General features: G+C 37.5%; 1 protein-coding gene across 1 annotated transcript in view; it reads right to left on the reverse strand.

The window, feature by feature from the left end:
* Positions 1 to 2,720: 2,720 nt before the first annotated feature.
* LOC106869535 (uncharacterized) overlaps positions 2,721 to 20,176 on the reverse strand; it is a 30,170-nt gene continuing 12,714 nt past the window's right edge. Inside the window, exons 4-7 of the mRNA XM_089358853.1 lie at positions 15,118 to 15,217; positions 6,908 to 7,031; positions 5,246 to 5,375; positions 2,721 to 3,701 (exon numbers count right to left, since the gene is read on the reverse strand). Coding sequence (XP_089214979.1) covers positions 2,854 to 3,701; positions 5,246 to 5,375; positions 6,908 to 7,031; positions 15,118 to 15,217 — 1,202 coding nt within the window. The 3' untranslated portion in view covers positions 2,721 to 2,853. The remainder of the gene's footprint in view (positions 3,702 to 5,245; positions 5,376 to 6,907; positions 7,032 to 15,117; positions 15,218 to 20,176) is intronic.

The raw sequence follows: 20,176 nt of genomic DNA on the forward strand, positions 1-20,176 counted from the left end.
CAAAGCCTTGTGAGTGGAACTGGTAGATGGAAACCAAAAGAAGCCCATCATAGATATGTGTATATCTACGTGCATGTGTGTTTGTCCCCCACCACAACCACCACCACCACTTGACAAACCAGTATTGGTGTGTTTACATCCTCGTAACTTAGCGGTTCAGCAAAAGTATCTGATAGAATAAATGCCAGGCTTTAAAAAAAAAGTTAAGCCCCTTCAAGGCAGTGCTCCAGCATGGCCACAGTCAAATGACTGAAGGAAATAAAAGAAAAAAACATTTTATGGAATAATTTTAATATTCTGTTCCTGGGGCTAAATAACAGTAACATTCTTGCCTTTCATGGGACTTCCACATTAAATTGGCAATAAGCCATCACTTTATCATGCTGTTTACTGCATAACTCTCCCTCAGAGATTCAGAAATATAATATTTCTATTTTTGTCGATCAGTGAATGTTTTTCACTTGGATTTCAGTTTTAATATTGTTTTAGTTTATGAAGTTAATGACTAATGAAGCTGGTAGCATCATATGTACAAATCATCAAAATGTATTTAGCTACAGCCCATTAGATTAGTTCAAAGGTCAACTTTGACCTTCGACCTTTCTGCAGGTGATCTAAACAACTATATTCCTCTTAAACAAGTTCCTGTTTTGAGTCTAAATTAAAAATAATAATAATAATAATAATAACACAAGGTCACCAATTTCGGGGGGGGGGGGTTGATTACATTATCCCCAGTGCTCAACTGGTACTTAAATTTATTGACCCCAAAAGGGTGAAGGGCAAAGTCAACCTTGGTGGAATCGGAACTAAGAACATCATTGCTAACAATTCTGCCAGCTCCCATCTTATTTAGTGCAGTAATAACAGCAACAAAAGGATTCCTTGTTTTTGTAGGGAACCACAAAGTTTGGGAAGAAGAAATATATGAAGGCCAAGGGTTATACAAATGTCAATTTAATTCTAACCCTTGTGTTTAATTTATTAGTTGCAGAAGAATGAAAACCCCCTCCAGAGGTGTTTTCATCTTTGCAAGTAAGTCATATTGGGGGGGGGGGGGGGGGCAATTTCATTAACCAAATTGTTCACCTGCAAAATATGTGACTTTGTGCCAATATGAAGCATTCCTTGTTTCCAATCAGTGACTAGTGGTGGATTGGTCCAGTGTAGTTTTTGAAGCTGGGTTCTAGAAATATTTGTCATGGGAATGTGAAGAGAAAAAAAAAAAAGAATAAGAGGAAAGGGAAAAATCTAGATACAAAAGAAAGGCTGTCAAGATTCTCAAAGAATTTTTAACAGATTTGGAATTAAGTAAGATTTATGTTTTATGAAATTGAATAAGTCTAAAACAGCTCTGCCGAGCGAGGGATGCACCAACAGAGGTTCCACCTCCTGCAAACAGAACAGGATTGCAGGAGGAACAAAGAAAATGTGAACTACACAAGTCTAAAACCAACTTCTTGTCTTCAATGCCAACTGACCACCAATGGCCCAACTCTGCAGCAGAGCCTCCTGAGCACACATCAGATTGGTTGACCACAACTGGACACATTGTGCTCTGTCCTCCCATGGGATGTCTTTGTTCACCATTGACAATGATGGACAAGCTAATAAATAATAATTTGCTTGAATACAATTAACTTGTTCTGTGGATGATAATTTAGTTTAGTTCTGCTTCTTGGAGATACTGAAGAATTTAGGGCCATGTTTTGAAGTTTTGTTCATTTGGATGTTGCTAAAAATAAGAAGTTTTGAGTTGTATCATGTCTTAATAAGGAATTTGGGTATTATCAGATGAAAAACCGACTGTGATAATCCTCAAAGTCTGTTGATGGTTTAAAAGCTTCTCCTTTTCTGCCTCTCTTCATCATTTACCAATGTACATAATCCAGAACTCTCACCCAAATTGTTTTCAATGCCACCAGATTTTAATCAATGGAGATTTGTATAACTTTCTAACTGGATTTCCGTTGTGATACAGTCGTCGTCATCGGTGGCATCGTTATTGTTATTACTATTATTATTCAGGTCACTGCCTGGAATCAAACTCGGAATCTTGGGGTTAGTAGCTCGCGTTCTTAACCACTACGCCATATATCTGTCAAATGTAAATAATGTAAATAATGAAAGAAGCTCATCATATGTGTGTGCATGTGTGGGGGGGGGGGTGTTAGTGTTTCCCTGCAGTGACATCTCATTATAGTCGTAAAGGAGCATCACTGTCATATAAGTGGTGATGTTTCATTTCCAATAATTCCATGGAAACATGACCACCCCTGGGGAAATATTCCGTTGCTAGGAAACTGATGAGGGTTGGTGACAGGAAAGACATCCAGCTGTAGAAAATCTGCCACAGTAAGATTTGCATCCAACCCATGCAAGCATGGAAAAGTGGATGTTAATCCTTTAGCATTCAGATTTCTCTGTTGAATGTAATGCTCATTTATTCCCATTGAGATGAATTAGTCATGTATGACCTTATAGCTTTGAGATTTTAATGACGTGATTGCTTATTCTTAGAACAACATTGTAAGGTAGGTGTAAGTGGCCAGATCTGGCCAGTTTGAAGATAACACAGGAAGAATATTTTGGCCAAATACGGCCAGTTTAAATGCTAAAAAGTTAAGGCAATGAATGATGATGATGATGATGATGATGATGTGGGTGTCTTCATAATGTATTTTGTAAGTACTTCATTCATTAAAAACACAATAATGTACTGACTTCATACAAAATTCAACTTCATTTCTTTAAGATTCATTAACAAACTCGCACACAAATAGACAAAATATTACAAAGGTTAGATACCATGAAGGTGGCCATACTTATAGTCCAATAAACGATGGGGGTTAATCATATCAGATCATAGACGTTTGGTTGCAAAGATGGACACGGACTGAGGGACGGTAAACAACCCTCAATGTGTTCGCGCATCAATAAGAAAGTACTTTCTTCCCAGTCAGCAGAACTGTGGCTGTCTGTGACAAAGCTAGAGTCCAATGGATACAACAAGTCTGCAGACAACTGCTGTTGTTGGCTGCTGCTGCTGCTGTTGTTGTTGTTGTTGTTGTTGTAGTTATATAGGCATTTCTTTAGAAACGGCAGCTCATCCAAGTTGAATTGGGCAGCACTGAGTGCAGTGTTGTTATTGTTGCTAGTTGTACTGTAGTTGCAAATAGTCCTTGGATCGTTATTAGTGGCAGTGGCAGCAGCAGCAGCGGCAGCGGCGGCTGCAGTGGCTATGTTACCATTAAATAACAATGTATTAAGAGGCTCCGTCAGTGCTGGAACATCAGGTAAGGGTGGTGTCGGTGACATGCTGCTCTCTAGGGTCATTGGTGGAACAAGATTATAAGAGGAGGCGGAGGAAGATGAAGAGGTTGAGCAGGTGGATGAGGCAGATGACCCTGTATAACAGGTGGACGATGACAAGGGTGACAGGGATGATGTAGATGAAGATAATGAAGAAGGAAAAGAAAGTGTTGTCGGGGTGGCTGTGTCGATGGACAAAGAGGCTAGCGATCCACTGTTGTTGACACAAGATGATAATGAACTGGACGAAGAACCAGAGACCGGGCTGTCACTTCCATCATCAGAGGCAAATAATAAGCTGACTCCATTCTGGGATTCTTCCGGAAGCTTCTCTGGGTCGTGCATTATCGAAGTTTTAATACTAATCTGCCTGAAGGCCTTCAAGAAACCTGCAATGGGAACAAAAAACAGAAAGTGAATAGACAGAGACAAGCATAGATAGATAAATAGACAGACAGATAAATAAACACACATATATATATCATAAATATCATATATGATATATATATATATATATATATATATATATATATTATAAATATCATACATTTATATAACAGATATACCCAAGTTAAAGAGAATAATGAAATTTAAAAACACTGTCTAAATTACATGGGTCTCAACTCTTAGTAGCTGAGATACCAACTTTCTACATTAATAATTCTCCAACCCATGCCAGCATCGAACATAGACGTTAAGTGAAATGTTAAAAGAAAGTTTTCAGTCATATATGTAGAGAAAGTTAATACACATAATTCAAAAACGTGTGCATGTGTGTGTGTGTGTGTGTGTGTGTGTGTGTGTGTGTGTGTGTGTGTGTGTGTGTGTGTGTGTGTGTGTGTGTGTGTGTGTGTGTGTGTGTGTGTGTGTGTGTGTGTGTGTGTGTGTGTGTGTGTGTGTGTGTGTGTGTGTGTGTGTGTGTGTGTGTGTGTGTGTGTGTGTGTGTGTGTGTGTGTGTGTGTAGTTGAAAAATTTCGTTATAGATATAAATATACCATAAACAAGTATTAAAAAATAGACGAAAAAAGATGTTGAATCAAAATTATATTTAATACAAAACAGGATTCAATACATACACACGTTTCGAAAGACAATACAAATATGTAAGAAAAAATAGTTTGAATTGTTCTTTTTTGAATTTATTTTTTCTCATATATATATATATATATATGTATGTATATATATATATATATATATATATATATATATATATATATATATACATATATGTATATATATATATTCATATATATGTGTACATAATGAAAAGTTTTTGATGTTTTAAGCCTACACTCTTTGACAGAATGGGTTGAGAGGTAAAAAAATGGAGAAAGAAAGAAAACAATGTACTGGATTAATGTTTTAACATGATGATGGAGATATAACTACACACACACACACAAAATATAGCTGTGTGGTTAAGATGTTTGCTTCCCCAACAAACGGTCTTGGATTCTGTCCTACTGTTTGTCACTTTGGGCAAGTGTCTTCCACTATAAGCCTCAGACCAACCAAAGCCTTCTGAGTGGGAAGCCTGACAGGTATACATACGGGTGTGTGTGTGTGTGTGTGTGTGTGTGTGTTTGTATTGATGGATGGATGCATGCATGCATGGATACGTATGTGGGTGGATGTCTTTGTTTTGCCATCATGTTCTAGTTGTAAATGAGTGTCACTGTGATATAAGCAGTGCCATTCATTTCCAAAATTCTGCAAAAACATTTCTAGTCAAGTGGGGGGGGAGATATTACGTTTCTTGGAAACAGGTGAGGGTTGGGGACAGGAAGAGCACCATCCGACCCATGCTAGCATGGAAAAGTGTACATTAAATGTTGATGAAATGATCACACACAGACACACATTGACAGGTTTTAAACCTTGTTAAACTTGTGCACATCGTGCACCCTGATGCACCAAGATGCACCCTACTCACCCTGCCTCAAATTGGTCAATGAAAGAAATTCTTCTTGCCAACAATGTAAGCTTTCTAAAAAACTCTGCGTTGTTTTGGTCACCACTGTCTTGTTGAAGGAGTTGAACAATGGCTTGATAAAAAAACTGAACTGAATATTGGTGAAGGAAACCAACAGGAAGTAATTATAAAAATAATTAGTATTAGAAATAATACATTTCTAAATCTCTCAGAGAGATTTATGCAGTAGTGATACGATGAAGTAGTTGAATGCTGTCAACTTAATGTGACAGTCCCTTGAAGGGAATAATATTACTGTTGGTTAGACCTGGGTGGAGGTGCTTGTCTCCCCCTTGTAAACATAAGGACACAGGAAATGTGTCAAGGCCAACAGGAAGCAGTGCAGCTTCCTAGGTCTAACCAACAGTAGTATTATTCCCTTCAGGGGACTGTCACATTAAGTTGACAGCATACAACTACTTCATAATTAGTATTAATTAGAATATTTTGTTTGAGTTAGAGAAGGAAGGGCAACAATCATGGTGTTTCCCGAGACCTTAAAGACTCGTGAGAGAAAAGGAGAATGTTATTTTCAGATGGGCAACCAATTCACTATTTGCAACAATTTAGATTCAAGAAGCACACAGTGGTCATGTCAAACAGAGAAATGGATTAGGTCTGCCACACAGGCGGCGAGCTGGCAGAAACGTTAGCACGCCGGGCGAAATGCTGAGCGGTATTTCGTCTGCCGCTACGTTCTGAGTTCAAATTCCTTTCGGGATCGATTAAATAAGTACCAGTTACGCACTGGGGTCGATATAATCAACTTAATCCGTTTGTCTGTCCTTGTTTGTCCCCTCTGTGTGTAGCCCCTTGTGGGTAGTAAAGAAATAACACAGAGCCATATCAACAAGAAAACTGCTGCCAATTCATAAAGAAACAACTAAAATTCTTAGATGAATATACAACCCCCACCATCACAAACTGTTTCCATTCTTCTCTCATCATTGAGTTTAAAGATCTTTTATCCGTTACTTAAAGATTAAACATGCTTTATATTTCCTCTTCTTAACATTTATCTCTTTTTCTTCTCCTTCATGACATTCAACCTGTATTCCTTCTGGACTCGTATCATCATGTCACATTGAATTACAAGAAAACACCAGATTGCTGGGACACCAATGGAAACTGTCTTCCTATAATGTAACTCCTGCCAGGTTTGCAGACCAAACCCTCTCAGAGTTTAATTAACAGAGAAATAACCTGAATATGTGTAATCGTTCAATATGATGTGTGATTTGATAAAGAAGTTTCTATGAAACAAACTGGCCCAAGATCTCAAGACTTACTTTATCCCAAAATATCACAGAGTTCAGAAGAAAATAGCTGGATGCTTTTATCCCCGTTCAAACTATTAGAGACGGTTTTATCAGTAAATGACAGGAAAGGATTACAGTCATTAACCAAGGTCACTGTGGAACACAAGCTTCAAACTTACAATTCTTTAAGTCAAGTGTTCCAACCATTTTGCTTCACAGCCATTGAATACCTGCTGGAAAAAAAGACAAATACAAACACAGACACACACACACACACATAGAGATATAAACATGCTCTCTCTCTCTCTCTCTCTCTTTCTCTCTCTCTCTCTCTCTCTCTCTCTCTCTCAATCTCAAAGGATACAATCCAAAATTTCCAGTTCTGTTTGGTTTGATTCTCAACATAATCTTGAAACAAGTTCCTCAAATCGGTTTTAGGGTAGCTAACCCTATCCACCCCAGAATCGGGGAGTTGCAACTGCAGTTTTCTACAATTAACAATTACATCTCGTTAATATTGATGAAACAAAGAAGAGGAAGAGAATTTTTTTTTGTTTGGGAGAGAAAAGCAAATAAATAAATAAAAATAAGAATAAAGATAAAACTACATAAAGAGATTATAAGGGATTATAGGAGAAAGATTAACAACAACAGCATCAATAATCATTTAAATAATAAAATTTTAATAATAATAAACTCAGGTGTTAATGATAATAATAATAAAGTATGGAGAGGACAAAAATTCAAATTATTTTGAAAATGAAGGGGGAGGGAAGGGCAGATTGAGGGAAGGGCAGATTGAGGGAAGGGAAGAGGATGGGGTTGAGAGGGGGAAAAGGGAGAGAGTTGAGAGAGAGAGAGAGAGAGAAGAGAAATACTTGGGGAAAAGAAAAAAAGGAAAGAATTAGGTGAGAACCAAGGAGTGAGTGAGTGAGTGTGTGTGTGTGTGTGTGTGTGTGTGTGTGTGTGTGTGTGTGTGTGTGTGTGTGTGTGTGTGTCCTTCCAATTTTCCACAGAAAAATGTAGCTTGTTTGGAGACGGGTGAGAGTTAGTGACAGGGAAGGCATCCAACTATAGAAAATCTACCTCGTCTAATCCATCCAACCCATGCAAGCATGGAAAAGTGGAAGTGAAAATGATGATGATGATGATGAAGACGACGACGACGATGGCGATGAAGATGGTGATCCAGCATATGCATGTGAGTTTGTGTATGTGAATGTAGAGAGATTTGATGGGGGGGGGAGTATGTATCAGTGTAAAAGTCTGCTTGTAAGACCAAGAATCATGAGTTCCTTCTACTGTGCAAGCTGTCCCTACAGCTGCCCTTTTATACTGACAGGGGTTGTAAGGTCAGACACCTGGATGACCTGGAAAAATCCATTGTCATCAGCTACCCTACCATTCATGGCCTCCAACTTCTGCCAACAAGAAAATATTTATATGGTAGCTCAACTTGCTAGAAACAGCAGCGAAATGTCACTCAAATCACACTCTAACATCTGAGAAACACAGAAACACGGGTTAAGGAGTGGGGGGGAGAGGAGGGAGATAGAAAAGTAAGGAGAATTCTCTGAGATATACAGAGAGAGGGAGAGAGAAGAGTATGGGGGTGGAGAAAGATACAAAGATGTATCATTATCATCATCATCATCATCATCCTTTCATTCTCATCACCTGTTCTGGCCTGGGTTGAATAGCTTGAGAGGATCTGACAGACCCAAGGACTGCATTGTGCTCCAGTATGGGGAGGGGGTGGATACAGGAAGATAAAAAGCTAGGCAAAAACCTTCTAAAAGATAAAGAGAATCATACAACAGAGAGAAGGAAGAAGAGAAGGAAAGAGGGGAGAGAAGGAGGGGAGAGGGGGAGAAAGAAATTTAGGGAGAGAAAAGGTAATAAAGGAAAAAATTTAGCAAATTCAGAAAGAATGTTGCAGAGAGAAATTAGGGAAAGAATCTGAAGAAAAGTCTGTAGGAATTTTTAAAATGTTCTTTAAGAAGGTGGAGAGAAATTGAATGAGATATAGCTGCTATTTCTAGGAAACCAAAGGACCACATAAAGTTTTCCTCTAACAATCAAAGGATTATTTTTAAATTTGCAAAGCTGAGTCACAAATTCTTGTACTGAGCACCTTGGACTAAAGGTAAAACTCATGATTTTTGTGGAGTTTGTATAGGATAGAATCCATGACATATCTATGTTTGTAATGGTGAAGGTGTGTGGCTTAGTGGTTAGGGCATTCGAGTCATGATCGTAAGGTCTTGAGTTCCAGTTCCAGCAATGTATTGTGTCCTTGAGCAAGACACTTTATTTCACATTGCTCCAATCCAGTCAACACGCAAAAATGATTCGTATCTGAATTTCAAAGAGGTCAGCTTTGTCACACTTTGTGTCATGCTGAATCCCCCTGAGAACTACATTACGGGTACACGTGTCTGTGGAGTGCTCAGCCACTTGCATGTTAATTTCACGAGTAAGCTGTTCCGTTGATCAGATCAGCTGGGACCCTCGTTGTCGTAACCAATGGAGTGCCACATATTTGTAGTATGAGATACAGCATGTCTATGTGTGTGGTATAGGGGTGTGGGTAGTGATTTTCTTCACTACTTCAGGGAGTGACGACCCTGTCTGACACAAGTCCCAGGCTCAGCTGGCTCCGGCTGACAGTACCCAGTATGGGCCCCTATCCAGGGTTATGGAAAGGAGACAACCTTCAAAGAAATCTGAAGTGAAGCCCCATAGGCAGTTTAGTGTTTGACTCAACACTCTTCCGGCAGCTCCTGCAACCAAGCTGGTGCCAAACGTAATGCTCTGCACTCCTTTGGACTACGTCAGCAAAGTCAAGAGAGGAATCCTGACGATTGAGCTACCCAGGATTTTCTTACATCTAGCCCAGGCCTGCGCAAAACTGGAGAGGAAACTGGAGAGGACATGAAATGTAAAAACCAGACTGGATTAGTTTATGCGCAACTCCATTGTCTCCCGAGACAAAAGGATGCCAACAACAACAACAGGATATAGTACATGTGGTATAAGATATAGTGTGGTGTTGTGAATTTAGTCTGTTGCTGCACTAATTCACAGCCTGGTCAACATGACCAGCCACCATCCTATCTTTTTGCTACCATTACAAGAGGAGTGGAAATCTTGGGAGGTATAAGCACCAGTTCTACTGTTATACTGGTTAGTTAACTTTGTAACTAGTTAAATATTGGTTTCAGATCTTGGCACAAGGCCAGAAATTTGGGGTTAGTTGATTACATTGACCCCAGAGTTCAACTGGTACTTATATTATCAACCCTGAAAGGATGAAAGCTAAAGTCGATCTTGGCAGCATTTGAACCCAGAACATAAAGTCAGAAGTAACGCCACTCAGCATCTTTTCTGGTGCATTGATGATGCTGCCATGTGACAGCCTTATAAATAACTAATTAAATATTTAATTAAATACAACTGACAGCCTTATAATTAATTAAATATTAATTTGCAAATAGAGTATCAGAAATCTGACCTGCAAGGCTTCATCGAACTCAGAGCAAATTCTGAAGATGATCCACAGTCCAGTCTATGGTCAAGAACTAGTAATGTCAATGCCCAGTACTGCTGCCATCTGCCACACAGTAAAGGAATCGATTGCAGAGAATCTAAAAGTGGGTGGGGAGGAGGACTAGTCAATGTGCAAAATTATACAAGTTTCCCATCTCTAACTTAACCACATCATCTCCTGACTCGATTCCTCCTCAAATTTCATGCAAAATCCTTGCATTTATTCTTGCACTACACAGGTGCATCTGCAAAATTCAACCAAAGTTGGTATCAACCACTGAAGGAGGTCTTCAATGACCCTCACCACTGTCCATACTCCTTTCACTAATAAACAGTTGAAACAGCACAGAAGTATCATTTTAGTGTCTTTCATTCCCATATTTCGGTTAAAATACACTCTCTTTGTCTCAGTGAATTTTGAAAATAATGAAGAATTTAGTCAAAAATAACTTTGTTGTTATGAAGCTGGTGTTTGGAACATAAATTAACGTGAATTTTGAAAGAAGGTTTTAATTTAAAACAAGAAAATGGTATTACAGAGGCAGAGGTGGTCACATGTGGGTTGATACCAAAATGGTTAAGAACACAATTTTCATTATTTCTTAATGAAACAGTCTAATGATGAAGGATAAAATATTTTATTACATTTCTGAAAACCAGTTAGTGACATAATTCTACTGCATTCATCATTAAAATTAAATTTTAAAAACAGTTGAACACTAAAGATTAATTAGTTACTTCTAACGAGCTTCTATGAACTCAGGTCAACAACAGACATGAGATAAACGATCATCTAAAACGGTAGATTTTGATGTGTATGTGTGTGTGTGTGTGTGTGTGTATGTGTGGTGAGGTAGAGTGAGGGAATCTGGAAGAAAGGTGAATTAGTAGAATGTTTGATAACCTGTTGGGAAGAAACCAGAAAAATGAACAGTTAGAGATGATGAGGTTAACATCAGCTGAAGAGAAACAAACTAGCACTGAGGTATTAAAAGACTTTCATGAGTCGTGTCACAAGAATTGGCAGATGACAACAGTTGTCACATATTTCAAAGCGTACTCATTGTGTTGTAGCAGTCATTTCCATTTGCCACATGGCTTGGCCAAATAAAATAAATCTATTTTACTAAACAGTGACCTACATAAGCCACATTGCGACTGGACTGAGCTGCAGAGGTATTTCAATTATTTTGTATTCTATCACAGGAAGCTGTATTGTAATGTAGACGTGACACAGAACCCCATTGGCCCCAGCGACAGTAGCAGAGGTAATTAGATGCTAATGGCTTAATGATTGATTCATTGAACTAGAGACACCTATAACACTGTGATAGCTATGATTTCTGATACTGGGTGGGTGTCTTGGCTCAGAAACTGAATTCCTGTTTACCTGGTAAGAAAATTACCAGTTTAACAGGTAAAATTGAAGAACACCTCACTAATGATTCGCTGAGTTAATTAGAAAGAGTTAGGAGGGACACAACACTGAAGCCAAATCCAGAATTGATCATTGCCAAAATAATGGTTTTTTTGAGACTCTGTGGAATTGGTTGTACAAGAGTTGTGCTTTCTGACTAAACCTTAACATCTACCGTCAAATATATTCCTGATAACAAACAATTGCATTGAATTACTTGATTATTTGCCAATGAAATTAAAGAGGTCACATGACAATATTTACTTTCTGTTTTTTTATGATTCCAATGATTTATATAAAAAATGACATTTTTTATATTCAATGAGAAAAGTTGGCCACAACATAAACAGCAATTTTTCTCAGAACTAACGAGATATTCTTGTATGATGAGAGAAAAACATCTAACATTAATTATGTTTCTGTGAATAGAGTTAACTAATAACTCATTAGTAGTAATAACATTAATTAGTTTTGATCATAATTAGTCTCCATCAGTGTCACTAAATAAAGTACACATTTGGTGAAAGAATTAGTCAAATGAAGAACACACCAAGAAGAGGGACCCCTACCTGTTGGTGCCATAAAAACTCCTATGGTTTATCCAATTGTCTAAATCTTGCTTAATCCCACTAAATCATGTTATTAATCTCATCTACATTAATACCATCATTAGTAATAATCTGGGAATTACATCTTTAAATAAGGATCTAAAATTCAGATTTGCTGAAAACATGTTTTCTACTACAGGCGTACAACTTTGTAATTCCTGTTTGTCAATGAAACATGTGCAATGGTGAATAAATAAAATCAAAAAATGAAAATTCTTCTGTTTTGAAATCATTTCTTTACAGAAAATATTTTCCAGTATTATGAACTCTTCTTAAGTGTGTGTCACACAAACATAATGTCTACAGATTTGGAATATACTGGAATTAGGAGATGTGCTTCAAGAGGACACAGTTTGGATTTGAACCCTATACACATATGTAAGGATCCCCAATTCACATTGTCAGGATGAAAGCTTCAATAATGATGAATTAAACACTGATTGTGCTCCAATAAATATAAACTGTATTCCATGTATTTTCTGCTGTTCGTAACTGCATGTGTATACAGATGTATGTGTGGGTGTATATATACACTGACACACATGCACATTAACACATTCACATAGTTTCCCCCCTAACTTTAAATCTTTATAGTCATCCCTAATAATCCTGAGTAGACAGACTCTGATATTCTCTCGACTCTAAACTTCTTTTTCAGATACAAAAAGACTCAGAACAAATAAGAGTCACCAGAACACTCAGACTTTCTTTAAACATCCTAAATGAAGACAGTATATTCTAGATGAAAGAATCAAAACGAGGAATTTGTCACTAGGGCTGAATAATAAACCATTATTTAGTTCCTGACTTTAAACAAAAAAAAAAAAGCTTAAAATTTGATCTTTGGAACTTTGGTTTTTCACAGACAATTGTGAGTCTGTTTTTTTTTTTGTTATACTTTCTTCAACCCAAACCTCTGCATTGTTATCAATGCCCTCTTCAAATTACCAAATTACAATTGTTTCAGTTTTTAATAGTTTGAACCCAGACTACAATTGTCAACAAAACATTTTCTAATCAATGCTCCACAAACCATTTTTTACAGAACAAATTGATTCTTAGTTTTGTTTCATGTTGGTTTTTTGGGGGTTTTTTTGATAACTGGAAGACACCAAACTACTTCCTCCTATGACAAACTAAAACAAAACCAGTTTTAGTCCCAAATGAAATATACTGTAAATGTGTTTCACTTTCTGTTTAAAATATTCAAGAAATTGAAAGAATTTAGTGAAATAATTTCCCAGTCATTAAATTGATGTTTGGAACTTAACAAACGGTCCCTGCAAAGAACTGTAATAAAAGGGATCAACTTAAATGTACCCATTGTATCATAGAACCAAAAGCAGTCTCAGTCAGCTTCAGCATGAACAGTTTTTGTTTTTTTAACTGATGGAAAATTAAGTCTATTATCATTATTATTATTATTATTATTATTATTATTATTGCCTTTGCATAGCTTCTAACGCTGGAGATGTACTACGGTGTCAGCTGTTCACTACCAGTGAACTAAGGTAACACCTATTTTTCGAGCACCTTCCGGAGTATTCGAGCACCTTCCGGAGTATTCGAGCAGGTTCCAAGCAGAGCTGTTTTCTGCAAGTGCTCCACCCTTATTGCAGCCCCTATTTGATTATTATTATTATTATTATTATTATTATTTAAGGTGGAGAACTGGCAGAATTGTTAACACACCAGACGAAATATTTAGCAACATTTCTTCTGGCTCTCTTCATTCTGAGAGAAAATTCCACCAGGGTCAACTTTACCTTTCATCCTTTCAGGGTCGATAAATTAAGTACCAGTGAAACATTGGGGTCAATGTAATCGACTAGTCCCTTCCCCCTGGGAGAATCATTACTATGTCAGATAAAATGCCTAGTAGCATTTCATTTATCTTTATGTTCCAAGTTCAAATTCTGCCAAGGCCAATTTTGCCTTTCATCCATTCAGGGTCGATAAAATAAGTACCAGTTAAGCACTACGGTCCCTGGGCTCGATCATCCTCCTCCCCCAATAATTTCAGGTTTGGTGCCAAGAGTCAAAAGGAATATTATTTCCCCCCTTTTTTCTTTTTTCTATCCTTTGTTATTATATGGGTTTCAGTCACTGAACTACAGTCACGCTGGGGCCAAAAGTTATACAACATTAGTATTACCGAAATATGTAAGACTGGACTTCCATAAATGTACCAATGGCTATGAGAATCAACATTATCAATTCTATATGAATTGCATTGCCATTATTCATAGTCACTGCCCCTCATTCTGGGGCAAATTTATACTATCGTTAAATTTTGGGGGTCATTTCATGTGGAACATTCAAGGAGAGATTTTCATCAATCTTTCCAAGAATTTATTTCCATTCCTCAGTTCTTATTAAACAAATTCATGATAACAAAGCACAAGTTTCAAGAATATGGAATACAAAACAGGTGTGAAAATATGAAGAACTGTTATATAAATGATGAAAATATACATATATATATATAGTTACATGGTTACATACATATATATATGTGTATATATTTGTGAGGGAATACGTGCGTATATATACATATGTATATATAAACATACATAATTATTTATAATTGTGTGTATATATATATATAATTGTGTGTATGTATATATATATATATATATATATATATATATACATATGTATGTGTGTGTGTATATATATATATATATATACATACATATGTATACTTACATATATATATATACATATACATATATATATACATACACACACACACACATACACATATATACATATAAAATTATGTATAGTTATATATATATATATAAATACGGGCATCTATATATATATATATATATATATATATATATATATATATATATATATAATATACACATATTTATATATACATAAAATTACTATCTAGCCAAAAAGAAAAAGAGATGCAAATAAAAAGAAAGAAAAAATAGAAAATGTGGGCTTGGTGTTTCACCGGGCCCAAGAGGATTAATGTACACTTACTGAATCTCGTCAGTCAAGGCACCTAACTGTTGCCGCAGGGCACATGCCTCATCTCTCTGGGCCTTAGATTCGGCCTGAAGTTGTCGACAGTGTTCCGACGCTACAATAGGGAGACGAGTCAGAATTTTGGGTAAGGGCTGTCCCCTGAGTACAGGGGACCCATCGTGTACCATACGCAAGGTGCCCATTGACGATAATTGCCTTTATTGAATATTAAACAATTAACTATTGCTACTATTACAATTATTATTACTACTACTACTACCACTACTACTACTACTACCACTACTACTGCTACTAATTGACTAATTAAAGTCTATTATTGTTAATACACCTCCTCATGTGACCATCAAATAGTATAATGAGGTGATTAGAATAATATATTCATATTTATGCAGTTTTTCAGTAAACAATTCCTGAAATTAAAAAGGTTTTTTTTTTATTCTGAACATCTCTGCCCTCACCATGACTTTCATAGAATTTTTCTCTTTAATGTTGAGCTTTGAAATCTCAAAAACATAAAAGCTTCTTTTTCTTTTTTACTTCAAGAATTCCACACTGCTATCTAATGAAATTCCCTGTTGAAAGTTTCAATAATTTTCACATTATGATCTTAAAAAATTGCATTTGAAGAACATAAGAAATTCCATGTCAACTTTGATAGGAATTCCATCATCAGAAACAAGCTTCATGTCTGCAGAATGGAATCAGCAAATAACTAAAATCCTTCCTTTTTACAAACCAAACAAAAAAAAAAAGCAAATTCTTCATCACAAGACTATTGAGATTGCAACGGAAGCTAGAATGGCAAACAAATTCATACTAGGGGTTTCCTTTTATGAGAAAAAAACCCAAACAATCTATAAATATATGTTTTGTGTATGTGAATGTGTGTGTGTATGTGTGTGTGTGTATGTGTGTGTAAGAGAGAGAATGTTTGTGTGTGTGTGTGTGTGTGTGTGCATGTTGTCTTGATATTTATATATATATGGGGGTGGGGAGTACTGGACAGATGTGGTGTTTTTACACCTTTTTGCAATAAAAGAGAATTTTTTTCTCCCCAGAAACTGCAGTGAGTCTGCCTGTACAAGTTGAAATATGTCACAAACATATTTCGACTAACATAAAGTTTGCATATATATATATATATATATATATATATATATATGTGTGTGTGTAAAAATATGTGACACTTATTCAGTAGCCATGATAAAACTCTGAGTTTCGGATGCCAGGGTGGGAGCCCACGTCAACATCTCTTCAGTTATCCAGCCAATTGAAAATTCCTGTGAAAAATAGATCCAAAACTCAGAGTTTTATCATGGCTACTGAATAAGTGTCACATATTATTTACAGATAAATTCCTCTATTTGCATAATATCGAGGCCTCTTTCTTTCTTTCGTTGTCCTTCCTGTCAAATATATATATATATATATATATATATATATATATATATATATATATATATATTTATATATAGGCGAAACAGTTGTGTGCTGAGGGTGTCTCTGAATGCTGGAGTTGATGTCTCATCAGGCTGTAAAACAGCTCTGCAGGTGTTTCAGCCTCTTCCACTGTGCCACTTCCACTGCCCAGTGTCACCCAGTGATGTACAACAGCACAAGCTTTGTTGAGTGAAACATTGTGACTCTGGGCCTGAGCATGTTTCTACCATCCTCATTCCGGTGGCACTTACTCCTCTCTCTTCAGCCAAATGTAATAGTTTGCTTTCTCAGTGGCTTCTGACAATTTTCTGCCAAAATCTTTTCTTTCTTTTGCAATTAGTCCAAGACACTTGAGCCCCAGGTGAACCCTGGTTCCAACAACTCCACTAATACCTTATCTCTACAGGAAGGTATTGTGTCTCCCATCCATTGTTTTTACAGAATTCACCCAACTAATTATATTTACTGTCTTTCCAGAAGAAAGCATTTTCAATCTTTGCTTCCCAGAGAATCTTTACCAGCTTCTGTTAATTGCACCAAAAGACAATGTTGGGCCCTTTTATGGTGAGAAGTGATATTTCCCATCAAGGTTCACAGAGACTACCCAAGTTCCCTTCCCCACCATTTTGAGTTATATTCTTTCCCTTACAATGGCTGGCTTCCAGGGTTCACTATCCCTACAAACCTCTGTCTTCCCATGCTCCACCATTGGGTTGTGCTGTTGTGTATCTGTGTTCCAGATGTAGATGAGACACATAGAGAGTATGTGTCTCAATTCAATCTTCCCATATTTGCACAAACCGTTTGCTTCTTTCTTCCAAGACTTTAGCTTTACAGAACCAGAAAGCATGTCACAGAGAACGCAAATCAGAAAACTGATGCAGGCTGGCTCCGATGACCAAACTTCTTTCCATCCTTACCTTTCACCTTACTCCCAAATAGTACCCTGTCCTTGTTGGCCATATCATACTAATTACATATAATGGCGTTTTGGCCCCTTCTTTCTTCACCTGGGTGCTTACTGCACTTCTCTTCTCCTTGTTCATGCTACGTCATGGTTTAAACTCATTGTTTCCAAGTCCTTCCCAAGCGCATGCATCTGGCCCAGTATATCCCTACATTCTAAGGACACCACAAACTTCTCTGTTCCTTAGATGCTATCCACTTTCTTGCAGTCCTTATTTCTCAAGGGGGTGAATGGATGATGCAGTTGGTTGAATGGTGCTGCATCATTAACATTCATGCCTTACCACATTTGTACAGCTCAACTTTTGAGGGGATTCGTATCTCCAGTGGACCTTCATTCCTGTACAAAGCCATGTGTGTGTGTGTGTGTGTGTGTGTGTGTGTGTGTGTGTGCATGTGTGTGTGTGTCTTCCCCATGATTTGACAATAGTACACTAATTGTACTCAAGGTGTCCCTATCTACCAATGTGATATCCAGCATATTCTCCTATAAACCTTCAGTGTGTGGGTCAACCAGTGAACTTGCTTGGCATTGCAAGTCCCGACACCCAGATGATCATTATTTCATCATCACTGACCCATATATATATATATATATATATAAATATCTGTTAGGAGACACAGATGATGATGATGATGATATATATATATATATATATATATAGGCAATAACAGAGGAATTCAAGATGGGCTGCCTCTGGGAGCTCCTCTATGCTGATGACCTTGTTCTAATAGCTGAGTCACTGCCAGAACTAGAGACGAAGTTTAGGGTGTGGAAGCAAGGTCTAGAATCGAAGGGCCTTAGGATTAACCTAGCAAAAAACAAAGTCCTAATAAGTAGGAAGGCTATCAAATCACAAATCCCTTCAGATAGATGGCCCTTTTCGATCTGTTAAATAGGAGTAGGTAGAAACTCTATCGGATATACCCAGTGTAAGCTATGGACACATAAAAGGTGCAGCAATATCAAAGGAAGGCTAACCGGGAAGATAGTTTTGTGTGTGGCAGATGCATAAGGGCAATAAACATTGAAGATGTACAGAAAATAGATTTCATTACATGCCGGGGGGGGGGGGGGGGGGGGGCAAATAGAAGTAGTTAATAGCTTCCACTACCTAGGCATCCATGTTTGTAGTGGGGGTGGTTGCTCTGAGAGTGTAGCAGCTAGAATAAGAATAGCCTGGGCAAAGTTCAGGGAGCTCCTACCTCTGCTAGCAACTAGAGGCCTCACGCTCAGGGTGAAAGGTAGACTAATGATGCATGTGTGTGAACTGCCATGCTACATGGCAGTGAAACAGAGGCCATGACTGCTGAGGACATGCATAGGCTTGAAAGAAATTAAGCTAGTATGATCTGCTGGATGTGTAATTTTAGTGTGCATACACGACAAAGTTTAAGTGCCTTGAGAGAAAAGTTGGACAAAAGAAGCATCAAATGTGGTGTGCAAGAGAGACGACTGCGTTGGTATGGTCATGTGTTACATATGGATGAGGACAGCCGTATGAGGAAGTGCCACACCTTAACTGTAGAAGAAACGTATGGAAGAGGTAGACCCAGGAAGAGATGGGATGAGGTGGTGAAGCATGACCTTCAAACATTGGGCCTCACAGAGGCAATGACAGGAAACCAAGACTATTGGAGATATGCTGTGATTGAGAAGACCCGGCAACTAAAGTGAGATCACAGCCATGCATGTCCGGCCCGGTTAAGAGTACCCCTGATGCATCGGGCGATATGATATGCTTGAGAAGACCTGTTGAAGACCTGTTGAGTTTGTGTTTTGTCATGGAGAAAATTTCTCACTGTAGACAGAGAGGTGTAAATAGACTGAGTCAGCTTGCAGTGTCATCTAACCAGACTGTGTCCATGTAACCCAAGTGGAACAGCTTTCTTACAGACTCAAATATTTGAACTGGTAACAAGTTTGTATTTAATCTTTATCTTTTCCAAATAAATTATTTTGCTTTTCCTTTATTCATCCCTTTAGCATTTAAACCATCCATATCTGGCCTAAACACTCTACCTGTTTCATGTCCAAAATGGTCAGATCTGACCTGTCACACCAACCTTACAGTGTCATTGTGAAAATAAACAATCACATCATTGAAATCTTAATGTCATAAGATAAACCATGATTAATTCAAAACAATGTGAATATTCAAGAATTACATTTGACAGAGTAATCTGAACACTGCAGGGTTAAAACATTTAGTCATTGTGTGGCCATCAGCAAAGAGAAACCTGCTTAAAGTGAACCAGGCCAAAACTAGGGTAGTAATCATAAAAGAATGGTATAAGAGTTCAAACTGTATCAGAGATTAGTTTATTCTATAAACAACAAAAGAAACATATATGGAACGACAATACTGCAACCAGTGCAAAGTTCCAATGCACCACAAAGTGTGAAACTGCACTGGAGTCTCAGTGGAGTGACAAGGAATTAGTCTCTGAGGTGAAACAAATAATAAGAGAGACAAGAAAGGACCATGGTGTAACATTTATGATCCTTCTCCAATGACTTTGCCAGAAAAAGAATAGAAGATAAGTGAATATCTGTATAATAGAGTCAGAAACTGGGAGTCGAGGTACCATTGTAGCAGGGTGTGGAGAAAGATGATGTTTGAAAAACTGCGAGTCATTACTGACA

The sequence above is a fragment of the Octopus bimaculoides genome, chromosome 10 (genome assembly GCF_046866305.1).
Source record: "Octopus bimaculoides isolate indiv1 chromosome 10, ASM4686630v1, whole genome shotgun sequence".
In the NCBI taxonomy this organism is placed as follows: Eukaryota; Metazoa; Mollusca; class Cephalopoda; order Octopoda; family Octopodidae; genus Octopus; species Octopus bimaculoides.